Source organism: Triturus cristatus, chromosome 5_1, assembly GCF_964204655.1.
Source record: "Triturus cristatus chromosome 5_1, aTriCri1.1, whole genome shotgun sequence".
Classification (NCBI taxonomy): domain Eukaryota; kingdom Metazoa; phylum Chordata; class Amphibia; order Caudata; family Salamandridae; genus Triturus; species Triturus cristatus.
Genome location: NC_140587.1, coordinates 262,119,510 through 262,147,219, shown reverse-complemented (window position 1 = coordinate 262,147,219; position 27,710 = coordinate 262,119,510). Strand labels below are relative to the sequence as shown.

The 27,710-nt window shown below is 46.9% G+C and overlaps 1 protein-coding gene across 1 annotated transcript in view; it reads right to left on the bottom strand.

Moving 5' to 3' along the window:
- Positions 1–27,710, bottom strand: part of HHLA1 (HHLA1 neighbor of OC90) — a 310,979-nt gene that overhangs the window by 21,330 nt on the left and 261,939 nt on the right. Inside the window, exons 5-7 of the mRNA XM_085603780.1 lie at positions 21,820–21,903; positions 21,644–21,727; positions 16,811–16,894 (exon numbers count right to left, since the gene is read on the bottom strand). Of these exons, the coding sequence (XP_085459906.1) occupies positions 16,811–16,894; positions 21,644–21,727; positions 21,820–21,903 (252 nt within the window). The remainder of the gene's footprint in view (positions 1–16,810; positions 16,895–21,643; positions 21,728–21,819; positions 21,904–27,710) is intronic.

The following is a 27,710-nucleotide window of genomic DNA, read 5'->3' as shown; positions in this document are numbered from 1 at the left end:
TTTGCATATGGCCATGTCTGAACTGGGGTGGTGTGGTGAGCAAAATAACGATGGATTAAACCCAGATCTGTGACTGGGGGTGAGTGTTTTGCCATTGTGCAACATTCCGTCCATCATCTTGTGTGTTTTGCTGTTCACCCTATGTGGGAAGGGTATGCCCAGACGTGGGTCCCGTGCTCACTACGCCACTGGAGTCAAGCTATCCTGGCTGATGACGGCTGATAGCCAGAAACCGGTCCTAGGATGCTTGATTCCGGTCCAGGGAAGACATGGCTTGGCAGTTCGGGCTGGACTGTTCCCATGAGGCACAGGGTCAAGACTGATTTGCATATGGCCATGTCTGAACTGGGGTGGTGTGGTGAGCAAAATAACGATGGATTAAACCCAGATCTGTGACTGGGGGTGAGTGTTTTGCCATTGTGCAACATTCCGTCCATCATCTTGTGTGTTTTGCTGTTCACCCTATGTGGGAAGGGTATGCCCAGACGTGGGTCCCGTGCTCACTACGCCACTGGAGTCAAGCTATCCTGGCTGATGACGGCTGATAGCCAGAAACCGGTCCTAGGATGCTTGATTCCGGTCCAGGGAAGACATGGCTTGGCAGTTCGGGCTGGACTGTTCCCATGAGGCACAGGGTCAAGACTGATTTGCATATGGCCATGTCTGAACTGGGGTGGTGTGGTGAGCAAAATAACGATGGATTAAACCCAGATCTGTGACTGGGGGTGAGTGTTTTGCCATTGTGCAACATTCCGTCCATCATCTTGTGTGTTTTGCTGTTCACCCTATGTGGGAAGGGTATGCCCAGACGTGGGTCCCGTGCTCACTACGCCACTGGAGTCAAGCTATCCTGGCTGATGACGGCTGATAGCCAGAAACCGGTCCTAGGATGCTTGATTCCGGTCCAGGGAAGACATGGCTTGGCAGTTCGGGCTGGACTGTTCCCATGAGGCACAGGGTCAAGACTGATTTGCATATGGCCATGTCTGAACTGGGGTGGTGTGGTGAGCAAAATAACGATGGATTAAACCCAGATCTGTGACTGGGGGTGAGTGTTTTGCCATTGTGCAACATTCCGTCCATCATCTTGTGTGTTTTGCTGTTCACCCTATGTGGGAAGGGTATGCCCAGACGTGGGTCCCGTGCTCACTACGCCACTGGAGTCAAGCTATCCTGGCTGATGACGGCTGATAGCCAGAAACCGGTCCTAGGATGCTTGATTCCGGTCCAGGGAAGACATGGCTTGGCAGTTCGGGCTGGACTGTTCCCATGAGGCACAGGGTCAAGACTGATTTGCATATGGCCATGTCTGAACTGGGGTGGTGTGGTGAGCAAAATAACGATGGATTAAACCCAGATCTGTGACTGGGGGTGAGTGTTTTGCCATTGTGCAACATTCCGTCCATCATCTTGTGTGTTTTGCTGTTCACCCTATGTGGGAAGGGTATGCCCAGACGTGGGTCCCGTGCTCACTACGCCACTGGAGTCAAGCTATCCTGGCTGATGACGGCTGATAGCCAGAAACCGGTCCTAGGATGCTTGATTCCGGTCCAGGGAAGACATGGCTTGGCAGTTCGGGCTGGACTGTTCCCATGAGGCACAGGGTCAAGACTGATTTGCATATGGCCATGTCTGAACTGGGGTGGTGTGGTGAGCAAAATAACGATGGATTAAACCCAGATCTGTGACTGGGGGTGAGTGTTTTGCCATTGTGCAACATTCCGTCCATCATCTTGTGTGTTTTGCTGTTCACCCTATGTGGGAAGGGTATGCCCAGACGTGGGTCCCGTGCTCACTACGCCACTGGAGTCAAGCTATCCTGGCTGATGACGGCTGATAGCCAGAAACCGGTCCTAGGATGCTTGATTCCGGTCCAGGGAAGACATGGCTTGGCAGTTCGGGCTGGACTGTTCCCATGAGGCACAGGGTCAAGACTGATTTGCATATGGCCATGTCTGAACTGGGGTGGTGTGGTGAGCAAAATAACGATGGATTAAACCCAGATCTGTGACTGGGGGTGAGTGTTTTGCCATTGTGCAACATTCCGTCCATCATCTTGTGTGTTTTGCTGTTCACCCTATGTGGGAAGGGTATGCCCAGACGTGGGTCCCGTGCTCACTACGCCACTGGAGTCAAGCTATCCTGGCTGATGACGGCTGATAGCCAGAAACCGGTCCTAGGATGCTTGATTCCGGTCCAGGGAAGACATGGCTTGGCAGTTCGGGCTGGACTGTTCCCATGAGGCACAGGGTCAAGACTGATTTGCATATGGCCATGTCTGAACTGGGGTGGTGTGGTGAGCAAAATAACGATGGATTAAACCCAGATCTGTGACTGGGGGTGAGTGTTTTGCCATTGTGCAACATTCCGTCCATCATCTTGTGTGTTTTGCTGTTCACCCTATGTGGGAAGGGTATGCCCAGACGTGGGTCCCGTGCTCACTACGCCACTGGAGTCAAGCTATCCTGGCTGATGACGGCTGATAGCCAGAAACCGGTCCTAGGATGCTTGATTCCGGTCCAGGGAAGACATGGCTTGGCAGTTCGGGCTGGACTGTTCCCATGAGGCACAGGGTCAAGACTGATTTGCATATGGCCATGTCTGAACTGGGGTGGTGTGGTGAGCAAAATAACGATGGATTAAACCCAGATCTGTGACTGGGGGTGAGTGTTTTGCCATTGTGCAACATTCCGTCCATCATCTTGTGTGTTTTGCTGTTCACCCTATGTGGGAAGGGTATGCCCAGACGTGGGTCCCGTGCTCACTACGCCACTGGAGTCAAGCTATCCTGGCTGATGACGGCTGATAGCCAGAAACCGGTCCTAGGATGCTTGATTCCGGTCCAGGGAAGACATGGCTTGGCAGTTCGGGCTGGACTGTTCCCATGAGGCACAGGGTCAAGACTGATTTGCATATGGCCATGTCTGAACTGGGGTGGTGTGGTGAGCAAAATAACGATGGATTAAACCCAGATCTGTGACTGGGGGTGAGTGTTTTGCCATTGTGCAACATTCCGTCCATCATCTTGTGTGTTTTGCTGTTCACCCTATGTGGGAAGGGTATGCCCAGACGTGGGTCCCGTGCTCACTACGCCACTGGAGTCAAGCTATCCTGGCTGATGACGGCTGATAGCCAGAAACCGGTCCTAGGATGCTTGATTCCGGTCCAGGGAAGACATGGCTTGGCAGTTCGGGCTGGACTGTTCCCATGAGGCACAGGGTCAAGACTGATTTGCATATGGCCATGTCTGAACTGGGGTGGTGTGGTGAGCAAAATAACGATGGATTAAACCCAGATCTGTGACTGGGGGTGAGTGTTTTGCCATTGTGCAACATTCCGTCCATCATCTTGTGTGTTTTGCTGTTCACCCTATGTGGGAAGGATATGCCCAGACGTGGGTCCCGTGCTCACTACGCCACTGGAGTCAAGCTATCCTGGCTGATGACGGCTGATAGCCAGAAACCGGTCCTAGGATGCTTGATTCCGGTCCAGGGAAGACATGGCTTGGCAGTTCGGGCTGGACTGTTCCCATGAGGCACAGGGTCAAGACTGATTTGCATATGGCCATGTCTGAACTGGGGTGGTGTGGTGAGCAAAATAACGATGGATTAAACCCAGATCTGTGACTGGGGGTGAGTGTTTTGCCATTGTGCAACATTCCGTCCATCATCTTGTGTGTTTTGCTGTTCACCCTATGTGGGAAGGGTATGCCCAGACGTGGGTCCCGTGCTCACTACGCCACTGGAGTCAAGCTATCCTGGCTGATGACGGCTGATAGCCAGAAACCGGTCCTAGGATGCTTGATTCCGGTCCAGGGAAGACATGGCTTGGCAGTTCGGGCTGGACTGTTCCCATGAGGCACAGGGTCAAGACTGATTTGCATATGGCCATGTCTGAACTGGGGTGGTGTGGTGAGCAAAATAACGATGGATTAAACCCAGATCTGTGACTGGGGGTGAGTGTTTTGCCATTGTGCAACATTCCGTCCATCATCTTGTGTGTTTTGCTGTTCACCCTATGTGGGAAGGGTATGCCCAGACGTGGGTCCCGTGCTCACTACGCCACTGGAGTCAAGCTATCCTGGCTGATGACGGCTGATAGCCAGAAACCGGTCCTAGGATGCTTGATTCCGGTCCAGGGAAGACATGGCTTGGCAGTTCGGGCTGGACTGTTCCCATGAGGCACAGGGTCAAGACTGATTTGCATATGGCCATGTCTGAACTGGGGTGGTGTGGTGAGCAAAATAACGATGGATTAAACCCAGATCTGTGACTGGGGGTGAGTGTTTTGCCATTGTGCAACATTCCGTCCATCATCTTGTGTGTTTTGCTGTTCACCCTATGTGGGAAGGGTATGCCCAGACGTGGGTCCCGTGCTCACTACGCCACTGGAGTCAAGCTATCCTGGCTGATGACGGCTGATAGCCAGAAACCGGTCCTAGGATGCTTGATTCCGGTCCAGGGAAGACATGGCTTGGCAGTTCGGGCTGGACTGTTCCCATGAGGCACAGGGTCAAGACTGATTTGCATATGGCCATGTCTGAACTGGGGTGGTGTGGTGAGCAAAATAACGATGGATTAAACCCAGATCTGTGACTGGGGGTGAGTGTTTTGCCATTGTGCAACATTCCGTCCATCATCTTGTGTGTTTTGCTGTTCACCCTATGTGGGAAGGGTATGCCCAGACGTGGGTCCCGTGCTCACTACGCCACTGGAGTCAAGCTATCCTGGCTGATGACGGCTGATAGCCAGAAACCGGTCCTAGGATGCTTGATTCCGGTCCAGGGAAGACATGGCTTGGCAGTTCGGGCTGGACTGTTCCCATGAGGCACAGGGTCAAGACTGATTTGCATATGGCCATGTCTGAACTGGGGTGGTGTGGTGAGCAAAATAACGATGGATTAAACCCAGATCTGTGACTGGGGGTGAGTGTTTTGCCATTGTGCAACATTCCGTCCATCATCTTGTGTGTTTTGCTGTTCACCCTATGTGGGAAGGGTATGCCCAGACGTGGGTCCCGTGCTCACTACGCCACTGGAGTCAAGCTATCCTGGCTGATGACGGCTGATAGCCAGAAACCGGTCCTAGGATGCTTGATTCCGGTCCAGGGAAGACATGGCTTGGCAGTTCGGGCTGGACTGTTCCCATGAGGCACAGGGTCAAGACTGATTTGCATATGGCCATGTCTGAACTGGGGTGGTGTGGTGAGCAAAATAACGATGGATTAAACCCAGATCTGTGACTGGGGGTGAGTGTTTTGCCATTGTGCAACATTCCGTCCATCATCTTGTGTGTTTTGCTGTTCACCCTATGTGGGAAGGGTATGCCCAGACGTGGGTCCCGTGCTCACTACGCCACTGGAGTCAAGCTATCCTGGCTGATGACGGCTGATAGCCAGAAACCGGTCCTAGGATGCTTGATTCCGGTCCAGGGAAGACATGGCTTGGCAGTTCGGGCTGGACTGTTCCCATGAGGCACAGGGTCAAGACTGATTTGCATATGGCCATGTCTGAACTGGGGTGGTGTGGTGAGCAAAATAACGATGGATTAAACCCAGATCTGTGACTGGGGGTGAGTGTTTTGCCATTGTGCAACATTCCGTCCATCATCTTGTGTGTTGGGCCACATGTGGGACTGGATGAAGGAGGGTTACATTTATATGGATGGTACCAAACAGAGATTTTACTGACCGGAGTTCATAGGCTTTGACTTAGGCCCCACAAGAGGAACTAAATGAAATCTTTGCCTAAAGCACATCACTTGCTTCCTGTCTATGCCAAGATTAAATGTAGGGTTGTATGCACATTTATATAACCACCCACATTAAAGGCTGTGTATACCTGCAGACACTGGCACCACACTATGTATCAACCAAAGTGTTGTAATCTTTCCCGTTCCCTTTCTCCATTCCCCCCCCCCTCTTTTCCCTGCCATATGGTCTGTCCGGTTTAGAACGTTCATGCTGAAGCTCACGGTAGAATGTTGGTGAGTCGACTAGCGGGAGGCTGAAGGATCTGTACGAATAAACTCCTTTCCTTCTTACTTCTTCTGGGAGTTTCATTTACAACATTTTGGCGACGAGTTTGAACTTACCGTGCTGGGGACGGTACAGATCCTTTCCCCAGTTTTCTTGCTGCCTCTTGCTTTGTCTCCGGTGATCTCCATTCGTTCATCCTTTCGGCGGAGCAGTGCTGTATTCTGTTGCCGACATTGTGGTGGCGGACTGTTCGTAGTTTCGTCGTTCAATGGTGACCGGTGAGTTTGTCTCTCCCTCCAGTCGCTTTCTGGCACAGCTGTCTCTGACGTCTTGTGAGGAACTGGCCGCTGCTGTTTATTTGGCGAACTATTCCCGCTGCTGTGTGACCACTCACGTTGGTGTTAGCGATTTGGACACTTCTTCTTCTTACCATTTGCCCGTCTGCCTGTGTTACAGAGGGCTCCTTTGTCCCCATAGCTGGAAGTTGCTATCGTTGTGTGGCTCCCCTCCTGAGCGGCGTTGCTGTCCATCTCTCCGTTTCACAGCTTTTGTGAGGGAAGTCCGCTATACGGAGATTGTTCCCGCCCCTCCCATGTGACTGGATTTGTCGGAGGACGCTTCTTCACGAGACACTGCTCTTTCTTCTAATTTCCCCTGTCGGTTTACCAGCACTACTCCTTCTGCTGAGGGTATTCTGCCTCCACGAATAGCGTATCTGTTTGAGTTGACATTTCTGTTGACAATTTTCACTACGATACTTGTGAATTTCAGCCTGCATGCGACATTTTCAATTTGCTGACAGGCTCAGCTCGTTTATCTGTGCTATGTCAAAGATCATTATAGAGCGTATTGACTTATTGTTCTCATTTGCCTGCCAATTTCAATCCGCTGACAGGCACAGCACGTTAAGCCAGTGTTTTTCTTATTTTTCCCCTGTTTTTTTTGCCAGTTTATCTCCTCTCTTCTTCATTTTTTTTTCTTCTTTCATTCTCCTTCATTTTCATTAAGTAGTCCTTTATTCCTTCTTACTTCTTGTTCTTTTCTCCTACTTTCTTTCTTCTGTATTCTTCAGAATTTCGCTATCATGTCTGCATTTGCGATGTCTCAACCTCCTTCGTTCCTTGATGAAGGTGGAGAACCCCTGATTCCATGGAAAAAATGGGTGAACCTATTTGAATCTTATCTTATTGCTATTGGTGGTGACAGGTTTTCTGCTGTGCGCAAACAACATGTCCTTCTGCACAATCTGGGGAAGCAGGGGAGGGAAATTTTTGATGACCTTCCAGATTCTATTGTTGAAAATGTAAATGTGGGTGTTGATGGTGAGGGTGATGTTCAACATGATGTTTATCAGTTAACCTTAATGAAACTGGAAGCGCAATTTGGGGATAAGATTAATATTGTTCTAGAACGTCACAAGTTTTTCTTGCGTGTTCAAGGGAAAAATGAGAAAGTGATAAATTATATAGCTGTATTGAGGGGTTTAGCCTCTACTTGTGAATTTGGTATTTTAACTGAGTCTCTAATTAGGGATCAGCTTGTAAGATGTACCAGTGACAAGAAAATACAAGAGAGACTTCTAGCAGAAGCCCCAGATTTGAAACACGCAATTGATATTGCTAAGAGTATAGAACATACAGCTTATTGTATGAATGAGATGAAGGAATCAGTTGAGGTTAAACTGGTTTCAGAAAACAATGTACACAAGATTTCTAGTAAAGACACCAAACACAAATCTCCACTTTCAGATCCTGAAATACACACTACATCTGGGAATAAGCCAAGATGCTACAGGTGTGGTAATCCCAATCATCTAGCCAACAATGTGAAGTGTCCTGCGAGAAGCGCCATGTGTAGCAAATGTAAGAAAAGAGGCCATTTCTCTAAAGTGTGTCATGATTCAAAAAAAGATGTCACCCACATGATTTTGAGTGATCCTGATCCACAGCTCCCTAGTGAGGACATTGTGTTCCAAGTTTCTAATTTTACTGAATGTAGTAGCTCTTCCTACCCAAAGTGTGAAATATTGCTGGACAATGTCAAGTATGAGGTTTACGCAGACTCTTGTTCCCCATATACTCTCGTCAACGAAGCTACTTTTCAGGCCAATTCAAGGGCACAAAAGTATAGTCTTTTGCCTCTAGACATCAGACCAGGGGGATACAATCAAGATCCTATACCACTTGTGGGGATGCTACTCATGCACATAGACTTTAAAGACAGATCATCCGTTGGGAAGGTTTACATTACAAAACATGGTTCTAATCTACTCGGATGGAAACATCAAAAAGATTTAGGAATCAAATTGGACCCGAATGCACCCGAACCTGTGTACCTGGTGGATAGGTCTAACACTGGGATGGAAATTTGGAGTAAATTTCCAGAGCTATTTACGGACAATCTTGGTCTTCTAAAAGGTTTTCTTCACAAAATCAGACTTAAAGCTAATGCGACCTCTGACCCTGGTTCCCAGGCAGGTCGCTCCCCTCACCGCCATGCAGCCCCCAGTGTGGCCGCTTCTCGCTGCCGTGCCCTGACTGCCTGTGCCTGCCTTCTGTGACCGAGTGCCAGTGTCCTCTTCTCTGATTTTGTGCCCCGAGTGCCTGTGTCCGCTTTTTCATTCTGTGCCCCGAGTGCCTGTGTCCGCTTTTTCATTCTGTGCCCCGAGTGCCTGTGTCCTTGGTATTGTTGCCCTGATTTGTGCTCCCTTTACTTTTGTTGCCCTGATTGTGCTCCCTTTTACTTTTTATTTCCCTCATCGCGCCGCGTCACCCCCTCGCCGCCCGTTTTCCCGCCGCCGCGTCCCGGTAGCTCCGCCCCCTTGCACCCCATTGGCCGCCCCGCTCCCACCTCCCAGCTGCTCCTCCCTCCCTCTTCCCCTCATATGGAGGCCGCGCAGCGGGCGCGCCGCTGGCGCGCCGAAGGCGCACCAAAGGTAAGCCCGTCTGCGCCCGTCCGTGCCTAGACCGCGCCCAGCGCCAGACCCCCTGGCCCCCGCAGTTGCCAGCCCACCCGCCGGACCTACGACGCCGCCACCCTCCTCTCACTCAACACCAGCCGGATCCCCAGTTGCTGCCAAGCCGCCCCAAGACGCACCCACGGACCCTTCACCTGCCAATCCTGCAAGTTCTCCTGCATCCGGACCCGTACCGCACCCGCCAAGCCAAGCACCAGTAGCAACCACCTGAAGTGCATCCTGCTCAACACCCGCTCCATCCACAGACACGCCGTGGAACTCTGGAACCTGCTCGACACCACATCTCCAGACGTCGCCTTCCTCACAGAAACCTGGATGAACGCCTCCTCAGCGCCCGACATCGCCATCGCCATCCCGGACGGATACAAGATCACCCGGAGGGACCGAGTCAACCAGACAGGAGGAGGCATCGCCATCGTCCACAAGAACACCATCCGCATCACGACCAACTCCGACGACACCCTCACAGCCGCCGAACATCTTCACTTCCAGCTACACACCGACCCCAAGACCACACTCAGAGGCACCCTCATCTACAGACCCCCAGGACCCCGCATACAATTCAGTGAAGACATCGCAGACTTCATCAGCCCACACGCCCTCCCCTCCGCTGACTACATCCTCCTAGGGGACCTCAACTTCCACCTGGAGAACAACAACGACAACAACACCACCACCCTGCTGGACAACCTCGCCAACCTCGGACTCAAGCAACTGGTGAACACCCCCACCCACTACGCCGGACACACGCTTGACCCAGTCTTCTCCTCCAGCAAGTACATCTCCTTCAGCCACTCCACCGGACTCCACTGGACAGACCATAGCTACGTCCACTTCAGCTTCAGAAGAACCACGACTCACCACCACCCGCAATAGGCTCCCCGCAGGAGCTGGAACAAGATCACCACCGACAAGCTCTCCACATCACTGAGCCAGAACCCTCCCGCCAGCTCAGTGGACCCCAACCAAGCAGCCAACAACCTCACACAGTGGATCACCAACTGCGCTGACGACCTCGCACCTCTGAAAAACCATTCCATCAGGCCCAACAGCAAGAAAGCCTCCTGGTTCAACAACGACCTCAAGACCTCCAAGAAGAACTGCCGCACCCTCGAGAAAGCCTGGCGAAAAAACCCGACTACAGACAGCATGACCGCCCTCAAGCACGCCTCCTGCAAACACCACCAGCTGATCCACACCACCAAGAAGACAGCATTCAAAGAACGACTAGACAACAACGCACACAACAGCAAGGAACTCTTCAGCATCGTCAAAGAGCTCTCCAACCCCAGCGCCGGAAACAACAACATCACTCCCTCACAAGACCTCTGCGACTCACTCGCCTCGTTCTTTCACCGCAAGATCGCCGACATACACAACAACTTCGGCGCACAGACCACGCACCCAACCACCGAACCGACGCCCCCCAACACCACCCTCTGCACCTGGACCCCGGTCAGCACCGAAGACACCATCCACATGATGAACACCATCCACTCCGGATCACCAACCGACCAATGCCCCCACTACGTCTTCAACAAGGCTGACTCTGTCATCGCACCCCAACTCCGGGACATCATCAACTGCTCCTTCAACACCGCCACCTTCCCGGAGAGCTGGAAGCATGCCGAACTCAGCGCCCTCCTGAAGAAACCATCAGCAGACCCCACCGACCTCAAGAACTACCGCCCCATCTCGCCCCTCCCGTTTCCTGCCAAAGTCATCGAGAAGACCGTCAACAGACAGCTAGCCGCCTTCCTCGAGACAAACGGATCCCTCGACCACTCGCAGTCTGGCTTCCGAGCCAACCACAGCACCGAGACCGCCCTCATCGCAGCCACTGACGACATCCGAGCCCTGCTCGACAACGGTGAAACAGCGGCCCCCATCCTCCTGGACCTCTCCGCAGCGTTCGATACTGTCTGCCGCCGCACCCTAGTGCAGCGCCTCAGCAACATCGGAATCCAAGAGAAGGCACTAGAGTGGATCATCTCGTTCCTCGCCGGAAGAACCCAGAGAGTCCGCCTCCCCCCGTTCAGATCCGAGGCCACCGAAGTCATCTGCGGCGTACCACAAGGATCATCATTCAGCCCCACCCTCTACAATGTCTACATGAGCCCCCTCGCAGCCATCGCAAGCCCACACAACCTCAACATCATCTCCTACGCCGACGACACCCAGCTGATCCTCTCCCTCACCAATGACCCAGCCACCGCCAGAACCAACCTACACGAAGGGATGAAAGACGTAGCCGAGTGGATGATGAACAGCTGCCTGAAACTGAACTCAGACAAGACGGAAGTCCTCATCCTTGGACCATCACCCTCTGCCTGGGACGACTCCTGGTGGCCCCCTGCCCTGGGCAGCGCACCCAAACCAACGGACCACGCACGCAACCTGGGCTTCATCCTGGACTCCTCCCTCTCGACGACCAGACAAGTCAACGCCGTCTCATCATCATGCTTCAACATCCTACGCATGCTCCGAAAGATCTTCCGATGGATCCCCACAGAAACCAGAAAGACGGTCACCCAGGCACTCGTCACCAGCCGACTGGACTACGGAAACACCCTCTACACCGGAACCACAGCCAAACTACAGAAAAGACTCCAACGCATCCAGAACGCCTCCGCACGACTCATCCTTGACATCCCCCGACACAGCCACATCTCCGGACACCTGAGAGACCTGCACTGGCTCCCCGTCAGCAAAAGAATCACGTTCCGACTCCTCACCCACGCACACAAGGCCCTCCACGACCTGGACCCCAGGTACCTCATCAACCGCCTGACCTTCTACACTCCCACCCGCCAGCTACGATCGACCAGCCACGCCCTCGCCGCCGTTCCACGCATTCGAAGAGCCACCATGGGAGGAAGATCCTTCTCCTACCTGGCAGCCAAGACTTGGAACTCCCTCCCCATCCACCTCCGTCTGACCCAAGACCACCTCTCCTTCAGGAAGCAACTCAAGACCTGTCTGTTCAAGCAGTAGCGGTACCCCCTCCCCCAGCGCCTTAGGACCCTCCGGGTGAGTAGCACGCTCTACAAATTCTTGATTGATTGATTGATACCAATTGCCCACAAACCCAGGTCTATCCCGCTACTGATAAGAGAACCTCTTAAGAAAGAGCTTGACAGATTGGAAGCATGTAGAGTCATCGAAAAGATTGAAAGTTCCGAATGGTTGGCCCCCATTGTTGTAGCAGCTAAGGGTGGTAGCAAGGGGATCCGCCTATGTGTGGACCTTAGGGATTTGAACTCCAATATTTGGGTGGACAGACACCCTCTCCCCAACATTAATGAAATGCTGTCTGCCATCCACGGAGTTAAGTCTTCACAATCCTAGACCTTTCTTCAGCATATCATCAAGTCGCTCTTCATCCAGAATCTAAACCCCTCACTTCTTTCATTACTCCGTTCGGAGCTTATCAGTTTTCTAGATTGCCGTTTGGTCTTGCATCTGCTGCGGCTGTATTTCAGCGTGTCATGCAACACATACTGCAAGGTCTTGACAAAGTGCTTTGTTTCCAAGACGACGTCCTAATTCATGGTTCATCAGCAGTAGAGCATAACAAAACTTTAGAAGCTGTTTTTTCCAGACTCAGTAAAGCAGGTTTCACCACTCAGAAAGACAAATGCAAAATAGGGGTGGAATCCGTAGTCTATCTCGGTCACACTATCTCAAGTGAGGGAATCAAACCCAAATCCAACCTGGTGGATTCTGTCAAGCTAGCCCCAGCTCGCAACAATAAGGAAGAGCTTAAAACCTTTTTGGGTTTAGCAGAATATATGTCCAAGTTTGTCAAGAACTTTGCTGAGCAAGTTCGTCCCCTCAGAGAACTGCTGGAAAAAGGAACATCTTTTGAGTGGAATCAACAGTGTCAGTCGGCCTTTATACACATCAAGGAGGCCATCGTTGAGGCACCCATCCTAAGTGCTTTTGACCCCAATGCCAAAACCACTCTGACCACAGACGCAAGCATGAAGGGGTTAGGAGCTTCACTGACACAGAGGGCAAATGGCCAAGAGAAAGTGATAGCTTTTGCATCAAGAACATTAAGAGATGCCGAACGTAATTACTCTACAATAGAAAAGGAAGCCCTAGCCTGCCTTTGGGCCATAAACCCCTTTAAGTATTTCCTATGGGGAATTCCGTTTTCATTAAGGACAGACCACAAACCATTACTCCCGTTATTCTCCACTAAACGCCTAGAAAATGCTACTCCACGCATTTCTAAGTGGGTACTGAGTCTACAAGGTTTCAACTACTCCATGATATATGTTCCAGGAACCGACAATCGGGTAGCTGATTGTCTCTCGAGACTACCTATGACCAGTGGTGATCCCATGCAAAACCCTCCTGAGGAGACCTTCCTTGCGGTTGAAATTCCAGCCATCAATAGAGAAGAATGGGAGAAATCCTTAAAAGAAGACTATGATCTCGTTGCTTTTAGAAATATAATTTGCAAAGGATGGTCTGTAAATATAACTGAGGTGCCTGAAGCTATTCGTAAATTTTGGACTGTGAGAGACGAACAGTCTATTGTAAAAGATCTGATTTGTAGAGGAAGTAAAATCATTCCTCCAAAAAATAAGTAGGAACGTATAATTCAAATCTCACATGAAGGCCACCCGGGTAGAAGCATGACAAAAAGCAACATCAGACAGAACTACTGGTTCCCCAGTATGGACTCACTAGTTGAGGATCAGGTAAAGAGTTGTGTGGCCTGTGGCACCAGTGACAAAACCAAAGTTGTCCGCAAATCACCACTTTTCCCGGTAGCAATCCCCACCATACCTTGGGACAAATTGGGTTTGGATATAATTGGTCCTCTGAATCTTCTAAGCCATTCTCACAGGTTCATGTTCGTTCTCATTGACTACCATTCCCATTGGATTGTAACGAGAATGGTTTCTTCCATCACGACTGCTTCATTGATTAGTTTCTTGAGAGATACCTTTTCTAAAGAGGGTATTCCAGGCGTTATAATAACAGACAATGGGGTTCAATTTGCCTCAGAAGAGATGAAGCAGTTTATGTCCACACTGTCTATCACACATCTCAGATCCCCGCTCTACTGCCCCAAAGCTAATGGATTGGTGGAAAGGGCAAACAGGATGTTAAAGGACACCATTCAACTTGCATTGATCTCACAAGTACCAGTTGAGGAAGCCATTAGGAAAATGTTGTGGTCGTATCATACGACACCCAATGCTGTCTCTGGGGTTTCTCCGTTTATCTCACTCAAAGGTAGGAACCCTGGTTCTAAACTCACACCCAACTAGCTAAATGGTGGATCACCTGTTTGGGTGGACAGAGATTCTATTCTGGGTAAAACTGAAAAACATCAACAAGAATACAAGCACAGTGTTGGAGAGAAGGCCAATGGGTGGTTGTCAAGAAGCCTTCTTTGTCCAAATCCAAGATCTCCTCATTTTCCAAACCACTGAGGATAATTCGAGTTCACAACAATTCAGTAGTGCTAGAAGATGGAAGCACGTGGAGCATGGACAACATAGCTGGTTGCCGAAGTATTGTTGGTTCCAAGCCTACCAGTGGAGACAATCAAAGCATTACAACTTCCATTAATAATGACCACAATGAAACAAGAATACGTGGACCACCATTTTGGCAAGCTGATTACAAGATGTAATTCCCCGTGGAAATTCTTCTTATCTTCCTGTATTTCATATTATCACTCGTTATTGGTATGAAATTGCTTTGCTATGATGTATTTTACTTTGTTGTATTCCTCTTGTATAACTTTTTCATCCCTTCTAGGTTTTGGGAATGTTAGCCCATCCTCTCTCATTGGGTGTTTTTATTCTCCTTCTAGCAGGGAGATGTGTTGTAATCTTTCCCGTTCCCTTTCTCCCTTTCCCCCTTTCCCCCCCCCCCTCTTTTCCCTGCCATATGGTCTGTCCGGTTTAGAACGTTCATGCTGAAGCTCACGGTAGAATGTTGGTGAGTCGACTAGCGGGAGGCTGAAGGATCTGTACGAATAAACTCCTTTCCTTCTTACTTCTTCTGGGAGTTTCATTTACAACACAAAGCCATTCTTTCACTGTCCACCCCCTGGATCAATCAATGATCATTCAAGAGGATGAAAGGTGGAGGAAGCTCACCAGGCATCTCTGTGAATGAGAAAACATAGCTGTTCGTACTTGAAACCAACTCATGTCAAGATAGAATAATCTCAGGCACAGTTTACGATGCATCTTTCTAGACTCTAGCCCTCCACAACATTTCTCTCTGCATTCCTTCCTCTGAGGTAACAAAAATGTGGCAAGTAGCTCTTTCTAAAACTTCTTAATAAATAGATGAGTAAAACATGAACAGGCTAACAACTCAATGAACTACCAGCCTGATTTAGAGTTTGAGGACGGGTGTGGACTCCATCATGACAACGGAGTAAAGTACTCCATTGCCCTGACAAAGGTTTCTTTTATATTTCCAAACACAATACCCAAAGTGGGATTTTGTAACGGAAAATAAGAAAATCAATGCTCCCCTCACCATGGGAGTTTTCTCCCATGGCAAGGGGAACACTTTGTAGTTTTCAATGCCACTGACACAGAGTAGTCTTTGTTGTCGACATAATAAAAGTCCGCCTGTCTTTAAACGAGGTGGGCGGAACTTCAGTTTGGTAAAGAGGGTACTCCGCCACCTTTGAAACAGAGTACCCTCTCTGCCAAACTCTTAATCCCCCCTATATTTCTATGCCATAATAGAAGATCTTTATATCCCGATATATAGATATTCAATTCATCGAGGTGTCCTCCTGATAGATCAACTCTATGAACTTTAGTAGAAAACTGATTATACCTAAATGAGAGATATCTCTGTGTAATTGATGATTCCTTCTATTCCATACCTTGGCAAGCTACATTCAGAGAACACCTTGCAAGGATATTAATAATTCACGTTTTCACATTATGACCTGCGAGACACTTCCTTGGCGCCTTTCAAGGTTGATTGGACGTGTTGTTTCATTACCCATCATTCTCTGTAAAATCTACTGGCCCAAACGAAACATATTTTAAAATATACGTTTCGTGAAGAACAACTGTTATTGTTCTGAGACTTTGAAGCAGGATCAACGCAAAATTATTCACTGTCCTCTGTGAGGATACATACATTTTCAAAAGTAATACATGAATATAAAAACATATATTTGATCTGAAGCAGCATTGCTTTACAAACTAATTGCTTCTGTCATTTGAGTATTAACATTCTTCCTTGGGGGCACCTCTGCTGGGCAGAGTTCTGCTCCTTGGAAATTAAGAAACAACGTGCCAACGGGAGATGTTTATTCTAATGCAAAATAAACACACACTTAGGGCAATTCGTGCCTCTTTTAAGTACTTTCCACAAATTGTTGCTGTCACTGATGATAAAACACATCCGCAGCCATGTTTGCAATATAAGCTGTAACAGTCCGCGAGGTCACGCGCCATGCTGTAAGTCACCCCTAGTCACATATACAGGGCACCGCACACAGGCGTGTTTGCATGCACATACACGCTGTCTAACTTAGGAGCACACATGCTAAATATGTTTACTGATATATTCGTGAGCGTTGTATGTTTACATATAGGCTCGTGAGCACTGTTGATCCCCTCAGGGCTGCTGGAGATGAGGTTCGACCTTTACTAACTTCACGTGTCTGAGTAAATGCACCATTGTTTCTTCTGCATGGCGCCTAGATGTGACCCATAGGCGCATTATTTAAACTCAAAATAAATCTACTAATATGGTACAACATAAAGAAGCTAATTTGCCTTAAAACATATGACGGTCATTACAAAGAAGAATGGTTCTTTTGGGTGAATTGATGGGCAGGGTGAAACCAACCTGAAACAATGGATGTTGACTTGAAAATTTCTTTCAAGTAACTGGTAGAATTTCCAATGATATCAAGGAGTAATGCTGTAAAATCTAGAAACAAAAAACATAACGATCGGTATTAGTATTAGTTGGCTGAAATAAATGTTTAATAGGAAATGCAATATCAACTCTCTCAAAATGTCAGAAAGCATGGATCTTGAAAGAGTGTTTTTTAAAGGTCTGTCTGCTTTTTTGCATAGGATGCAGAGCAGTAATACTTTTTGGAAGGAATTGGCCTAATGGTGTCACATCCTGAATGTTAATTGGACAACTGGAGATGAGTAAGGGTTGAGCTTCCATGAGAGAGCAGGATGAGGTTCAGGAATGAACACAGGCAGTGACTGGTCATGTGTCCAGAATAGGATCAGGCATTCTGCCCAGCCCAAGAAAGATGGACCGGACCACTGATATGTGCAGGTGTTGAGGGATCACACACTCCTGTGGGTGTAAATAACATGCACTGGTAGAAGGCACAGGACAACAAACATGATGAATGGGAATGCTCAAATTAATCTAAATCACTGGTATTTGTTCTGGATGCATTTCATTTCATCCTTTTTTAGGCTGGGTCTGTCATTAAGGTCGAATGACAAACATATGTAATTGACACAAGCCTCTAAACACACATAATGATATATCGAAACGTACTCGGAAGTGGGCAAACACGCCATTGCGGGAGTCGCAAGAAACTTGACCCAGACATGGGTCACCGATTTTTACAAGATGCGAACACGCCTGTATACAGTTATTTGGGTCGCTAAATTACGATACTACTGTTGTAAGCCGGGAGTGGTTATTCCCGACTTGAGATTCCATTCATGGGTTTCAGCCCTGAGGAAGTCGAAGGGTGATTGGCCCACTGACGAAACACGTGTTGGCTGGCAGAGGAATCTGAATCATAAAGAAAGGATTGGAGACCATACGGACACCTGGGCGACTCTCATTTTGTCTTGATATATCATTGTGTGTGCCTAGAGGCATCCCTTAAACAAATGCCTTTGTTTAAGGGATGCAGGAATGGCATGCCTCCTCTTTGAGCACCGCATTAACTGACGCTTACGCTCTAATATCTGTGCACTGTGTTCTGAGCACCGAATTCCCTTACGCTCCTCCTTGGCTTCCAACAAACATATGCAAAGTAGCCCCCAGAGGAACAGTACTGCCCAATCAACTGTTAGGCCACAGCCCCCTGTATTGCAATACAAACAACCATAAACAATTTTATACGTGCTGGTACTCATCAGTGGGATGCAGCTTGAGACCCTATGTCAAAGCAGGTGAAGCACCGATGTTTGGCTTTACTCACACAATGTTGGGCGAGGAATTTTCGTATGATTTGGGAGAGTAGATAAAACATCTTTGCACCCAGCCAAAGAGAATGGTGATATGGGCCAAGTGTGTGCTTAGGTGCTGACTGAGCGAGGGGTCAACGTGCAGATCTGAAGCATGTGGACTTACGGGTCTGACACACCCGTCATGCGTGGGGACTGAATGCGACATTCAGATAGGGTGTGGACAGGGTATGGTTTTGCTTATCTCACTATTTTTATTTCTCTGCTGGTCTTGATCAATTTTCCAAATGCAGTCATCAAACGTTGTCATGCGCCTGCACTTCCTAGTGATAAAGTAAAAAGCAGCAACCAGGCGAGGGCTGCAGGTGCGAGGCAGGCCTGCAGCTCACCCACGGATTGGAGTTGTGTTTCTTTGAAGAAGCTTTATTGCTTTTTGTTTTTCAAGACAATAGACAGAGAGCATGCTCATACTAATTCCATTTCAGTCTATTGGATGTACGGTTGCTCTATTGGAAATCCCACAAAGTGCATTATTTCGTGGCCTAACACTCTAAGCAGTAGCATTATTGAACAGGTAATAATCAAACACATGAAGAAAGCCCCTAATTGGGCGGAAATGGTTCACAACAAACCATCTGGTGCCCAGTGTGAAACCACGGGCATAAAGGGTACATGTTTATCCCACAGACGCTTTCCAATTCATGTCACGCTCAGTTACAGGCAGGAATCGGCGTTTGTGCTGGTGCAAAGGAAACACAAGAAGACCTGCAACATCTTAGTTTGGGAATTCGTTTCTCAATGTTCCCAGTCTTTCCTCGGCGGAAACATGAGCTGGGGCTGGTCGATGTAGTTTTCACAACTTTTTCTCTATTAATAACAAACATTTAAGAGTTTTGTGCTCAGACACTGCAGTAATCCTGGAGATGAGAATACTTATTTTTATTCTGTTTTCTGACATCAAGCATAGATGTCGGAAAATATCTCATAATCCAGTGTTCAAAACTTTGCTAAAAAGCACACATGCTCCAAAGATGGATCCTGGAAAGTCTCATGCCTGTTCATCACAGGGGCAGGGTGTCAAGTGCTGGAGCTTAAGCTTAGGGTCATATCCAAACCTGCGTATGGGCCCTCTCCAGTCCTTAATGAGTATGTCTCAGCCATTGATTCTCCAGCTGTACCTCTCAGTCCTACCTCGACTTCTTTGACTATTTCTTCTAGGAGCTGCAGTCCAGATATGTACATCTTCCTCTGGATGGGGTCTTCTCAGAGCTTTTTAACTCATAGAATCTACGGAGGCCTTACTACCTTTGCTAGCATTTGAAGTAAGCTTGAGACCACGCAGGATGGGGATTAAAGTCTGTGACAATGGGCACCAACCAACAGCCTCGTGGAGTCGTAATTGTCCTTCTCTAGTGCATTAGCTGGTGACAATCCTTGTAGTCTCATGCCCTCCACAAGTGAATATCATCCCACTGATAGACAGGAACCTGGATTCAAGCAGGTTTGAGCAACTCTGTTGTGCTCAAAATGGATGTCCTTGCAGGTGATGCGGAGACCTAACTCGGAGTGGCATGCCCCGTTGCATGTGAGGAATGTGACTGCTATGGCAGGTCCATTTCACTGATCCTGTAGAGATCCAGAGAAAGATGATCACATTTTCTTGAAAGCTGCAAACCTAAGATGACAGAGGGGAGCATGTCAGAAAGTTATTTCCCTCAGGTTCTGAAGGAGTTTAATGGATGCTGCTGGAAATAAGGCTTGGGCCCCTCTTTTGAAGGACACCCATTCCAGGGGCTCCTCTCCGTCTGAAAGAAAATATAACTCCTCCAGATGTGTTAAACACTATTAAGGGAATCCTGACCTCACCGGCTTTCATCCTCCTTAATTTATTAACCAACATTCTTGGGTTGGATTGCTGAGCATTGGTGCCTTATGTCAGAAATCTGTTAGTGCTACAGCACTGACCTCTAGAGGACAAATAAAAGATTTTGGTCTTTTGGAGGTGAGATCAAAGGACATTCTGTTTTAGTTGGGTTAAGTTTTTTAAATTGTGGTTGCCATCCAGTTATGAATCTTTCAGAGTGCATTTGAAAGCAGGGCAACGTCCTCCGGGAATGAGATTTTCAACTATATTTGGGTGTCGTCGGCGTAGAGGTAGGAAAGAATCCCAGAGTTTCTGAGAATCACACATAGTGGTTCTAGATGGGGGTTAAAGAGGGTCAGGGAGGAGATCGAACCTTGAGTGACCCCTTGGTGAACACTGACTGGTCTAAGGAATGAGTTCCCAATTTTCACTATTTGGCAACGTTTGGATAGGTAAAAGGAGAACCAGTTGAGGACAGCGCCTCCACATCCCATGTGTAATTCAAGAATACGAAGAAGGTTAAGATGGTTGACAGTGTTGAATCCAGTGAATAAAACCAGGATTATCAAGAGGCAGGAGGTGCCAGAGTCGAGAATGCTAAAAGAGTACTCAACTATTTGGGAGAGTGCAGTTTCTGTACTGTGACCCTGGTGGAAACCTGATTGGGCATGTCTAGGAGATTGTTTGTTAGAAACTGTGAGGCTAGTTGGGACGCTACGCAACCTTTGATGACTTTGCCGAAAAATGGGAGTGTGGAGACTAGGCGGTAGTTGTTCAGGTTCTCTGGATTGAAAGGTTGCTTTTTCAAGAGCTGAGTGATTTTACCCATTGTTATTCGTTCTGCGAAGAAGCCCTGTTTGAGAGTGGAATTGACCATGGTCGTAGGTTTGTGCGCAGATATTTGCTGATAGAGCTTGGAATGGGTGCTGATGGCTTTACTTTGGAGATAGTTTGTAGTGAGTCCTGCTCAGAGAGTAGAGAGAAAGGAGACCATGATTGTAGTGCATTGCATGGTAGAGACTCCTCCGTTTCAATGGAGTCATTGGGAAGCGAGATAGGGATGTCTCTAACTTTTTTATCAGTGAAATCCACAAAGTCATTGCAATGGGCCATGGATGACTTGTGAGCCAAAGTGATGGAGTGGTTAGTAGACTGTGCAATGACGTTGAACAGGCGCTTTAGTCTATTCTTTGCAGAAATCGCGAGGATTTGTCTCTGAGGATTTGGTCTTTGTATTGTTTTCTGTCTTTGTGAAGCTTGGTCATACACAGAGCTCAGTGTGCTAGCAGATTTGTAGAACATGCCAGTCAGACAGAAATAGTGGGCAACATCTTTAGAATGCAAACTGAACAAAGCAAATAACCTTAAATTGCTGTATCATTAACCAGTATAGCGCGGTTATGCTGCATACACGTGATCAAACATTTGGAAACAGCATGACAGTCAAACTTCCATATACCACCTTAATCTCTATCTTTGCATTTACTCTCGCAATGTAAACATTCATGTATGAATGTAAACATATCTATAGCACCTTGGTTTGTTGTTGTTTGAAGACTCAATGTCCAGGTAATTTAGTTTACTCATGCAATGCAAATGACTTTGCCTCGAATGTGAACTAAAAACAAATGATTGAGGACTTACCAGTCAAGTCGTTGGTCCTGTTATTTAAGCAGTAGCAGTACCTCATGGGGAACTTGTTGTGGTCCACGTTTTTTATATTTGAAACTGAAAAAGAATCACGTGACAATCATCAGTGACAGGAAATAATTGCTCACTAATAATCCTTGAATGGTTTAGAAAAAACAAAAGGTACCTACTGTTATATATAAGGAGTGTAACTTTGTGAAATGCAAATGAGCTGTACGAAGTAATACTCAGGAAAGAGAAGAATTTTTGTGTACCTGTGAAAAGAATAAACACATACAATGACATTCAAGCCACACAATGCACAACAAATGTTTCAACAGGTGCAATCAATTGCAGTCTGAACTCCTTAAGGAGTCGTCAAGAATACTCAGTCTGGAATAGGCTGTACAGTCATGTTTCACAGGGTTGTACTGGACTATCGGGAAATCATGCAGTGCTTGAGGTGCTGGTCTGAAAAGTCAGTGTTGGGCTAGTTTTATGGCTGCCTATGAGCATGTTTTATGGTCTGCTGGACCGTTTTTACAGTTTATTTCCTTGATATTATAACAATATTGCCTTCAGCAAGTACAGATGCATGCATCATTCCATCCCTTGCAACACACTTATACAGTGTGTCTTTACTATTCGAAACTACCCAATTTCGGAAACCTGGGTCACTTTTTTGGCTATCCAATTCACTAAGGGGAGCCACTTTTATTTTGGAGCCCAGGCCATTTTCTTTCTCAGTCCGACTATGATGTTGCACATCACAGGCCGAATGTACTGACTGATCTAGACACTACCCTCTAATAGCTTTAAATAGTTGTAGACAGAGACAAGGGCAGCTACTTTTTCCTGAGCCTGGTGAACTAATTGTGCACTGGAAAAAGAAACAGTGAGCAATTAGAGCATGTGGCCTATCTGAATGATGTTCACTAGGTGAGGTGAGGGATGTAGGCTCTCATGGGCTTTCGCAACATGCGTGCAATTTGAACCATGTCCCATAAAGATTAATTGGTCACAATGTCACAAACAATGGATCACTGAGAAATTGGCTGTAATGTGAGCAGCTAGCAGCCACGGGACTACTATGTGCCCTCTCATTTTCTTGCATGAGCCCAAAGTGCCTTCCTGCCAGTGTTCAGTGTCAGCAGACTGGTGATGGCTACTCAGTGGTGAAATGTGTATTGCTCCCAATCAGTGAACAAAGGGCTTGGTTGTGGGGAGATGTTTTCCCCCCAAACAGGATGATCATCTGTGCAGTGCCCAGAAATGTAGTTAACTTTAAATGGTGCATCCACTGTCACAGGCAAATGAACTCCCACCTAGGCCTGCCTCTCTATTGTCCTGCTAGACAGCCATACACAAATCCCAGTGGGAGAGGGTCTGTCCCCAGAACCAGTACTGAGTGCCACAAGGGAGGATTAGTCAATTAACATAGCCACACCTCCGGGTGAGCACATGGAGCTCTGCACAGGGAAGGAAAGGCTCTGCCATGTTGGTTTTAGGTAGAGAGGGGCACTCTGGGATAGTTAATAGTAAAATACACAAGTAGTGCTGTAAAAGAAGATAGGGTCATCCCTGAAATCTTTTACCCTGTTAGTTAGGTACCAGCCAGGATTTTTTCCCAAGCACAGGCTAGCAATGGGCAAACATGTGGTATCCATAGTACTCTCCAGTACTCTCCTCAGAACACCTCTGTACCTGTGTAAACAGAAGAAGGACTAGACCTGCTGTTGGTGACCTTTGAGGAGACTCCCAAAGACTGGATCTGCTCCCACTTATACCCAGAACTGTGAAGTGCGCTCCAAGGGTCAGTTGACTGACCTCCTGTTAAACTACAGGGACACAAAAGCTGCAAGAAGCCCACTCTCTGAAAGGCCCAGGTGACCAATTCCAACTAGACCTGCCCTAGATCCTGCTGGTGGCTTCTTTATCCTGGTGTGAGTCCTGACCTCCAAGTGGTGTCCCTAAGGTCCTGGGGCCAATACCTAAGTGTCAGAGTGTACTCCTCCTGCCAAACCCTTAAGGCTGAGTCTTGGGAAGTTTTTCAAAGATTTCTGCCTGGTGACCAGGACCTATCTGCAAGTCATTCCACCAAGGATGCATCGCCACTGGATATGACTTCACCATAGCTCCCGCTATGTTCTTCTCTGCAGCAGCAAATCTGATTCATGAGCCCAATGCCAAGCGGCATTCAACAACGTCAACTCATCTCTGGCCACAGCCTGGAGCCTTGCCCTCCTGAAGGAATCAGATTTTTCACAAAATTGACATATGGCCATATGTACAAAAGCATTTTTGTGGTCAGAAATGGCTTGATTCGCAGAATGCAAAGCATAAATTATCATTCAGTAACGTTACTGAATCACAATTTGTATTTACCTATTCTGTATGTGGAAGGGACGTGTTAGAAATATTGAATTGCACTGCTAGGTTTGAATGTTTTGCCACCAAATTATGGTGGCAAAACTTTCATTTTTTAGCTACACCTCAAAGGTGGTGGTAACCAGGTGGTGGTAACCATTCACAAATGGGATGGGGTCCCCATGGGACCCCTTCCCCTTGTGAATGTTGAATCAAATATTTTTTAAGAGCGGGCAGTGGTCTTTTGGACCACTGCCCGCTCTTAAAAAATTCAATTTAAAAATGACATTTTATTTTTTGAAAAGTATCCTGTTTTCCTTTAAGGAAAATAGGCTGCCTTTAAAAATAATAGATTTATTAAAAAGCAATCACAGACGTGTGGTCTGTTGTCCCCCGCAGGCACCCATCTCTGTGATGACTACAGTTTCTAATGGGCCACAAATTGTGACCTACCTTATTAATATTCATGAGGTAAGTTGAAATGCGACCTACTAGAAAGTACTATTTCAGACTTGTACATTTTCGTACATTAGGAATTGCGATTCAGTAAGAATCGCAATGAAACTACAATCCCTATATTTTGCACTTATGGTCTGAAATCTGAAGGCCGGAATCATCACCACAGCTGGCGCCGAGCAGCATCTCATTAAAATTGACGGCTTCCTGGGAGCGAACTCCAGACATTTCCTACTCTGAGCTTTTCCTGCCTTCATCGACGGCTTTCCTGAGAACTCGTCCTTAGCCAACTCATCATTGACAGCCTTGCCTTTGTAACCAGCCTGCCACCTTCCTCTGCTGAGGACTTTGCCTTCTCAGAAGAATTCTAACTCTGAAGGTAATTCTGGGGCCTGCCTGGGCTTTGTATCCGGCCTGCTGTCCATCGCAGTCAGCCTTAAACCTTACTCTTTTGCTGGTCTCACACGACCAGTTGTCCCCAGGTTGGCTGTTGGCACTTTTTGGTGCTTGAAATGAATTCAAACTTTAAAAATTCATATCTAAGATTCTCCTTTTGTATTTTTATTGTTTTGGTTTCATTGTATTCATCAAAATATTCTCTATTTTCATAAATTGTAGTAGGATTTTTATTGTGTTGTGTTTTTAACTTTTTAACTATGTGGTACTTCTAAATGCGTTACGCATTTTCTTACGTTACCCCTGTCTGCTCTGTGCCATAGCTACCAGGGGTGAAGCTCAGTTTTAAACTACTGAAGCCTTTACTGGACCTTACAAGAGTAGTGCCATTATTACTTTACCTGTGGTGAATGGCCATCCACCCCAACTGTTAATCCACCTTCTTACACAGAGACTTTTAATAAAATCACAAATTTGCAAAAATCCCATGAATTAATCACAGAAGTCATACTTTTCCAGGAGAATGTCTACAGCAACAAGCTAACTCATGTAGATTGTCCAATCGGGTGACATTCATTTTGGGCCAGTATGGCAATAATGGTCATTTGCATGTGCAGCTTTTTTCTTTTTTTCCACAGACGGGTTCCCCCTGAAAACAACTCTCTTCCTGCACCCTATTAAATTTGAAAATATGACTTAAATTTCCCACCCTGGAACCTAATTTACTCCTTCCCTTTTTGGGAGTGATCTTTCATGGAGTTCAAGGGTGTGAAACACTATATAATGGTTACAATTTGTGTGGGCACAAATCTTTTAAATTTAAGTCCCCTACCCTCGATAACACCACTGTCCTTCATTTTCCCCTCCATGAGCATAGACTTACTCATTTGGAGAAGTCTTCCAGTTCTCCAAATCAGTACACTTTTCTGTATGAGTGTATGGATATGCATTCTTGTAAATATTCGATCTAACTTTTTGTGCACCTTTTTACTACCAGATCCCAAATCCTTTTATTTCAATTATAAATTATCTTTGGCTGGCATTGGCTTTCTGGCTTTGAACCAGGTCGTCACTGGTCAGCTGTTTTACAGAGCCTGATTCAATTTAGTATGCTACCCTATTTCCTGTTCTAATAGCCAGTTTATGGTAAAGAGATTGTCAAGATCTCATTTACCACTGTACTAGTTGTATAACACACTGGGGCATATTATCATGCCTAATTTAGCCGCTTTAGCGGCCGTTTTCGGCCGAAAAGCAGCAATTTAAATATCGCTCTCTTATCAACGACACGCTAACGCGTGTCTCCTTGAGTTAGCAGCCATCCTTTCTCCACTTTGCATGTCAGCGATTATTATCGCTAATGACATGCAAAGTGGGCGTTCCTCACAGAACAACATGGGTAAACATCACTACAACTGCATTGCGATATTTACAAGGATGCCCCAGACCCACGAATTGATGATCAAAGTCGCGCTAGGCCCCTTTATCGCAGGATTTTAACTCCTGCTATTAGTCCGACTTAGCCATCTGTAACATGGGAGGTGGATCTCAGGGCTAAGTCCACACCTGCCTATTATCAAGATTTACATTATCGCAGGTCATTTTTGCGCTGCTTTTCACACGCTAATGCATGTTATCACCCTCTATCGCTGGATTTCACATCGCCTGGGTGAAAAGCGTTAATAATACGTTGCTAACCCGGCGATAATGAAAATCTCACTATGCGCAATTTGCGATAATTATCGCATGTGCTTGATGATATGCCCCAATATTTCTATACACTCTTTTTTCAATGCACCTCTTTTCGTCTGCCAATGAGTGATTCAATAAGAAATACACAAATTCAGCTGGTTCTTAAACATTTTGAGAGATGTTGAGATGAGTATGTTATTATGTAACACTGTAATCTCATCAAGTCGTTGTGGATGCAGTGATTCTTCATGAACTAAGTAAACACTGTTCAATACCATTCATTACTGCAGAGGTAGCCTGGCATTCTAGTGGGTCGCTTGCATGTCAATGAAGTAAATGTATTTATTCCTCTGTGATGGTGTGCAAGAGATGCCAGCCCAGTCAATATTAGTTACATTACGTGTTTAAGCTCATAGAATTCATGCAAAGAATACAGCGGGGTAATCAGTTTACCCATTGATTTTTGTTATTCATCACCCACTGGTTGAATTTAGCTGTTGTTTATGTCATATGTAGTCTTGATGGTGCACTAGGGCACATTGGAATTTCATTGGTACCTCATATAGATGACTCTTTATGGAAAATAAATAAATAAATACTCAGAATTGTAGAGCGCTGCTAATCACCCAGGAGGGTATCCAGGAGCTGTTCATCGCCTGGGGAGATTAAGTGAATTGCCCAGAATCACAGGGGGTTGAACCATTGCCGAGACTTGCACCTGGATCCCCCTGGTCCAAAGTTGGCAGCTCTAGCTGTTACGCCACATCCTCTCCCTTGGAAAGAGCTTGTCCTCTATTTTTTAGGTCTGATGACAGCACAGCTGTTTCAATACCAACTGGTATGTATTCTTTAATATATTCATCAAATGAGTGGGCTTTGACTTGTGGGAAATAATTTCAAAATCAAATTTCGACTTGCAAACCATATTATAATCGCACCTTTAGTATATGTTTAAACTGCTGCAGAAATGTTTTCAGATAGAAAATGATCCATAGGAAAATATGCCTGTTTTCATAAAATGAAAGAATCTTTTTAGTGCATTCATTAATGTCGCCAATTTCGAATTAAATAAAAGTGCTGCCTTAAATTGTATGTGAAATATTGTAAAGAAAAAGTTACACCAGGCTATCCTTAAATGTGCCCACTTTAGTAGGCCCAAAAGTCTTTTCTT